General features: G+C 42.6%; 1 protein-coding gene across 1 annotated transcript; it reads left to right on the forward strand.

Annotated features, from left to right (window-relative positions):
* The first annotated feature begins 237 nt into the window (after window positions 1-237).
* Window positions 238-5,728, forward strand: LOC136443700 (zinc finger protein 420-like). Its single transcript, XM_066441048.1, has 2 exons — window positions 238-384; window positions 3,149-5,728. Exon 2 carries the CDS (start codon window positions 3,175-3,177, stop codon window positions 4,855-4,857), a length of 1,683 nt encoding a protein of 560 aa, XP_066297145.1. The 5' UTR covers window positions 238-384; window positions 3,149-3,174; the 3' UTR covers window positions 4,858-5,728.
* Window positions 5,729-6,546: the final 818 nt, after the last annotated feature.

The following is a 6,546-nucleotide window of genomic DNA, read 5'->3' on the forward strand; positions in this document are numbered from 1 at the left end:
CAGTGTACTGCAGGCCTCTTGGCACTGAACAAATCTTGGAAACACCACCTGGCTGGTAAAGATTCTTTGTTCACAATTAGAAAATATCAAATGCATAAACTTTTATTGATATTTGAATTGACGTTTTGAAACCCAATTCACAATTTCGATGACTTTAAAAAAGACTCCATCTGCACTATTTTGTTCTGAGTTCTTGACACGCGGATGGATATCTATGTTGTGCGGTTGCTTGTTGTTCAGTCCAGACGGCACGCTGTGCAGCTGGAGATTGTAGGTTCTCTAGATCTGTTTGGCCAGCCCTGGTCGACTTGAAGTCGATATTTTCGGAGAAATCAGATACCAGATTCAGCATCAAGACCCGCTTTTATCTGGGACAAGTTGCAGGTACGTACGAGATGCTGTGAGAGTAGATTTAGACCAAAATAGTCAAGAACGCGGCGTGATCGAATTATGACTTGTGTAGTTTTGTGACTTGATTTGACTCCGTCTGAGAAGGTCCTTGGTCTGTAGTGAAAACTTGATTTAATGACATAATGGAGTTTCGTCCTATTGTATCGAAACTTGTATAGGTCGTCTGTGATTGTGGGGTGGGGGGGGGGGGGGGTGGCGAGGTTTTACCTGGAGTTTTCTACGCTACTAGTACCCTATTTAAACCTCCTTGCTAGTACTACATCTGCTTTCCATCATCACTTGATGCCCGCTTGTCAAGGAGTTAGGGGAGATCTGCTAACTCACTGTTTGGGGCAGAGTTGAATGGGTGTCAGAAGGATGACGGCTGAGACACAACGATTTACCGGTTTCGACCTTTTATTCAAAAGTCTTCATCAGAATCACTGTTTGGGGCAGATTCACTGTTTGGGGAAAGTTCACTAACTCACCGTTTGGGGGAGGTTCACTAAATCACAGAGGGGATATTTTCACCAACTCACTGTTTTAGAGGAGACTTACTAACTCACTGTTTGGGGGTGATTCACAAACTCAGTGTTTGAGGGAAGATGTACTAACTCAGTGTTTTGCAGGCCTATTACATGTATGTAATTTACCTCACTTTAGCCTCCTTCGCAGACTTCTATGACAGCGGCGTATATATTGGGGCCTGGGGAGGTTCTCTAAAGGGAGTTGTGTAGCCGAGGGAGTTGTGTAGCCGAGGGATGGCCCCTGTTCATATCCAGTCCGCTTCAAGTCGGGCCCAGCAAAGGGGAATTAAAAAACAATTAAGGGCTATCGACATGGACTTGTGAACTGCGGCGTCCCGTGGACCCCAATAAACCGCACGCACCTCTCGGCAGTGAGTTGTCACGCCCCCGTATTCACTGACCCGGCCATTTCCTAACGGTCACCGGGATCACAACAATCAGTTACAAAAAATCAAACAAAACATTTCAACTTACCACAGAAAGCAAAGATTGTTTTGTCGGCCTGGCTATAGATCAAGGAAAGTCAATTTGTTACCAGATACACGTGGCCGTCTCTTGCCAAGGAGACGACGATGGTAGTTGTATTTGTCCACTACAAGATCTTGTTGCAGACCATGAGAGCCGCCGTCAAAGGGGAGCTTGTTTTGTGCAGTTTCTTGGGACTAGCCATCTAGCTGACCATGGCAAATCGATTTGTTTTCAATTTGGCTAATTTCGCAAAGGCCCTCCCCATTTCTGCCGGTTCCGGACTAGATTTGAAAATCCGACAAACTGTCCGGCTGCCTTCAACAGAATAAGTACCCACATTGATTGAAGAGATAGTTTTAAACTAGCCTCCGTTTCTGACCCCGACTGGTGTGTTATTCATGTTTTGTTTCAGCCGTAAAAACTCCCGTAACAAACCATGCGTGTGTCAGGCCCATTCAGTCAATTGTTCCTCGCGTACGTGTGAATTACCCTTGCGCGAACATGTGAATTACCCTTGCGCGGACATGTAAATAGCTTCTCTGAATGGCTGTCTTAATCACCTTTCCTTTGCTGGGCCCGACTTGAAGCAGACTGGATATGAACAGCGGCCGTCCCTCGGCTACACAACTCCCTCGGCTACACAACTCCCTTTAGAGAACCTCCAACCCCCCGCCCCCCCCCCCCCACCCCATATATACGCCGCTGTCATAGGGAGTCTGCGAAGGAGGCAAACCTCACTTACTAGTAGAGTCACAGGTAAACAAGAAATGGAAAAATCCCACCACACTCCATGAAGGAATGGATTTTCTTTGTAAAAAAACAAACCTGTATGCCAGCATTAGGACTTCAACCCTAACTTATGACCCACTGTAATACTAATACCCCCTGTAATCTTCAAGCAGATACAGTTGGGAGGGGGGTTGTGGAGTTGTAACTGATGTAAGCTATTTGGCCTGGCACGGCATGGCTATAACTAGTATAAGCTTGTTCACCATTCCAAGTACACATGCGCAAGGTCAAAGGTGAAGTACCCTGACTTGTAAAAAAATTTTCCTGACCATGATTTATAGTAATTTATACATCTCTAGACTCTCGGTCGATTTTCATAACAATGTCGGATGTGTTTGTAGATGTCTCAGGGGCCTGTGACCTTGCACATGCGTACTTTGTACTCAGAATGGGGAACAAGCTTCTTGACTGGAACACCGTTTTGTAGGTACAATCCCCGGCCATGATTTTCTTTTTTCTTTTTTTAAAAGTTTAACATCCTTTTTTTAATCCTTTTTTAATAACAGTTGTTCAGGATTGAACCGGTGCAATGGCCTAATTGGTAGAGTGTTCGCCTTGCATACGGTAGGTCGTGAGTTCGAACCCCGGCCGGGTCATACCAAAGACTCTAAAAATGGTACATACTTCTTTATCTGCTTAGCACTCAGCATTTGGGAGAGAGTATGGAAGTTAAACACACATCACTACCAGTGGACCAGCCCCCTGCTGTAGTGACTTGTGTGGCCCAAGGGCTACGAAAGGGAGATGGGCGCCCCCCTACGCATCTTCGATGCATGGGACCACTTCAGGATTGTAGATAAGTCTTCTTTTTGAACCATTTTACAGGATAATCCTCAGGGTTAGGGTTGACAGGATAATGATGTGTTATTTACAAGATTATAAAAGGAATTGTTTGACCCTAGCTTCCTCCTTTATGACCTAATTGTATATGTAGACTGATATGAGTCCATAATTGTTCCATCTGATCTTTACAGAAGTGGTGTTGGCTCTTATCATCATCATGGCAACAAGTGGAATCAGCTTTGATGACGTAGAAAGCAGTTTGGGACGGGAGGTTGGTAGCAGAACTGTGACTGCAAAATGCTACAGATGTGAGGAGTGCAGCAATCAGTTCAGTCAGCTGGGTCATCTGGAGGAACACATGGGAACTCACACAGGTGAGAAACCCTATAGGTGTGAGGAGTGCAGCAAGCAGTTCAGTCAGCTGGATCAGCTGGAGGAACACATGGGACCTCACACGGGTGAGAAACCCTACAGGTGTGAGGAGTGCAGCAAGCAGTTCAGTCGGCTGGGTCATCTGGAGGAACACATGCAAACTCACACGGGTGAGAAACCCTATAGGTGTGAGCAGTGCAACAAGCAGTTCAGTCATCTCGGTCATCTGAAGCAGCACATGCGGACTCACATAGATGAGAAACCCTACAGGTGTGAGGAGTGCAGCAAGCGGTTCAGTCAGCTCGGTCATCTGAAGAAACACATGCGAACTCACACAGTTGAGAAACCCTACAGGTGTCAGGAGTGCAGCAAGCGGTTCAGTAGGCTCGGTCATCTGAAGAAACACATGCGAACTCACACAGTTGAGAAACCCTACAGGTGTGAGGAGTGCAGCAAGCAGTTCTGTCAGCTAGGTCATCTAAAGGAACACATGCGAACTCACACAGGTGAGAAACCCTACAGTTGTGAGGAGTGCAACAAGCAGTTCAGTCAGCTCGGTCATCTAAAGGAACATATGCGGACTCACACAGGTGAGAAACCCTACAGGTGTGAGGAGTGCAACAAGCAGTTCTGTCATCTCGGTCATCTAAAGGAACATATGCGGACTCACACAGGTGAAAAACCCTACAGGTGTGAGGAGTGCAGCAAGCAGTTCAGTCAGCTGACTCTTCTGAAGAGACACATGCGAACTCACACAGGTGAGAAACCCTACAGGTGTCAGGAGTGCAGCAAGCGGTTCAGTAGGCTCGGTCATCTGAAGGAACACATGCGGACTCACACAGGTGAGAAACCCTACAGGTGTCAGGAGTGCAGCAAGCAGTTTGGTCAGCTGACTCTTCTGAAGAGACACATGCGAACTCACACAGGTGAGAAACCCTACAGGTGTCAGGAGTGCAGCAAGCGGTTCAGTAGGCTCGGTCATCTAAAGGAACATATGCGGACTCACACAGGTGAGAAATGCTACAGGTGTGAGGAGTGCAGCAAGCAGTTCAGTCAGCTGACTCATCTGAAGAGACACATGCGAACTCACACATGTGAGAAACCTTACAGATGTGAGGAGTGTGGCAAGCAGTTCAGTCTGTTCCATAATCTGAAGAGTCACATGCTGACTCACACAGGTGAGAAATCCTACAGGTGTGAGGAGTGCAGCAAGCAATTCAGTCAGCTGACTCATCTGAAGAGACACATGCAAACTCACACATGTGAGAAACCTTACAGATGTGAGGAGTGTGGCAAGCAGTTCAGTCTGTTCCATAATCTGAAGAGACACATGCTGACTCACACAGGTGAGAAATCCTACAAGTGTGAGGAGTGCAGCAAGCAGTTCAGTCAGCTGGGTGACCTGAAAAAGCACATGCGGACTCACACAGGTGAGAAGCCCTACAGGTGTGAGGAGTGCAGCAAGCAGTTCACTACGACAAGTTATCTTAAGAAACACATGAAGAAACACACTGAGCACAATTCTTAAGATGTGATGAGTGTTGGACAGTCAAACAGGAGAAAGGTCATCTTCGAGGAAATGTGAATACTTTGGTTTGGACTAATGCTAGACTCAAGAAAAGAAAGAAAACGGATGCTTTTCAGTATACTAGCACATGTATAATGTGAGTATGAAGTCTCCTATCTGAAGCATGACAGTATGGAAAAGAAAAAGAATTACATGTATTTGTGAAAGTATGTTGTTACAACAAACAAGGTTTGAAAAATTATCATTATTATTTTACCAGGCAGATGGACATGCTTCAACTCACTGCAAAGTGGCTTTCTGTAGTCTAATTTGTTGTGAACAGAAACGATTTTATGTTGTTGCTGTTACAATTTGGTTCTAGTAATTAGGCTTTTATTAGTGTAGGCCTGAGGTAAGGCTTTTTCTTAGCGGTTTTGCCCAACAATAGTAACATCTTTTGATTATCATTTTTTTGCAAACAGATTACAATATAGCAAAGTCTCTAACATGTTTGTAAAGTCTCTCTTATTCTATCCAGCCTAGTGGTTTTAGTAATTACTGCTAACTTACACCTTAAAATCTTTTTTATTCATTTATTAACATGTATTTGATTTATTTGTTTCTATTTAGTTGAGTGTTTTTGTAACAGTAACTGTTCTTATCTATATTGTTGTGTTAAAATTAGGCACAGTTTGAGTTCAGAATGGTAATGAAAGGAGAAATATTGTATAAAATTAGCCTGTTTAGTTTAGTACTATTATCTGCCATAAAAATATAGCTGTTACTTTGTAGTTGTACAAACAACTATGAAACATATTTGGAATTCTTAAAAATATTGAAACTAGTTTAAAAAGTATTTTTAGTAGTCCATTGTTTCATTTCAAGTTTTGAACTTCCTAGATACTGTTTATAGAGATATTTTTGTGATATTCAGAATTTCTGTATATTTAGAGTTGTTCAAGTTACAAATTAAGTTGAAAATAAAGGGTTTTGTTTGATGTGCATGTGTCTTGCCTATAGAAGTAACATCATTAGAACAAACTTAAGTAAAAGTTTCATTATTATAATCTATACATGTAGCATAACATGAAACAAAACTAGATGACCAAGGCAAGGACTTATGAACATTACTACCGTTAAGCCACTCAAATTAATTACCTTATCTGTTTAAGATCACATGGACTTGAATATATGGATGTGCGTACATCAATTTTGATTCATTTAAAAACCGTCAGTGTAGTAAAACTTTAAAATGAAGACATATTTGTGCAGTTAATGTTGAAATGTTTGCAACATGAAGAAGTAAGTTCAAACATGGTCGACTTTCATTCATAATTTATTGAAATGTTAAGAACTATTTTGTCTGAAATACTATAGTCTTTTATCTAGAATAGTTCTAACTTATTACATACATTATCTGAAGACCCTCTCGGTGACTTGGAATTGATTCGACTATAAATCATTCTAAGAAGCTACAAAATAAGCGAGTATTTGTAACGCTACTAAATCAAAAATATCATGGATACTAATGAGTGAAATCTGAGTCTTAAGAAGATGTGGAAGGACAAAAATACTGAATATCTTGTTTCGTATAGCGTGTCCTAATAAAGGCAACTTTTTTTGCCCAATTTAAATTGCACCCTTGCATCCGTTTTGGCTTGCCCAGAAGATCCATTTATAAGTCAGTATGGCCCAACTGGGGAAATATAA

The sequence above is a fragment of the Branchiostoma lanceolatum genome, chromosome 10 (genome assembly GCF_035083965.1).
Source record: "Branchiostoma lanceolatum isolate klBraLanc5 chromosome 10, klBraLanc5.hap2, whole genome shotgun sequence".
Lineage (NCBI taxonomy): Eukaryota > Metazoa > Chordata > Leptocardii > Amphioxiformes > Branchiostomatidae > Branchiostoma > Branchiostoma lanceolatum.

What these genes read in the sequence shown, in the direction of transcription:
- LOC136443700 (XM_066441048.1), top strand. Translation starts at nt 3,175, where the DNA reads ATGGCAACAAGTGGAATCAGCTTTGATGACGTAGAAAGCAGTTTGGGA.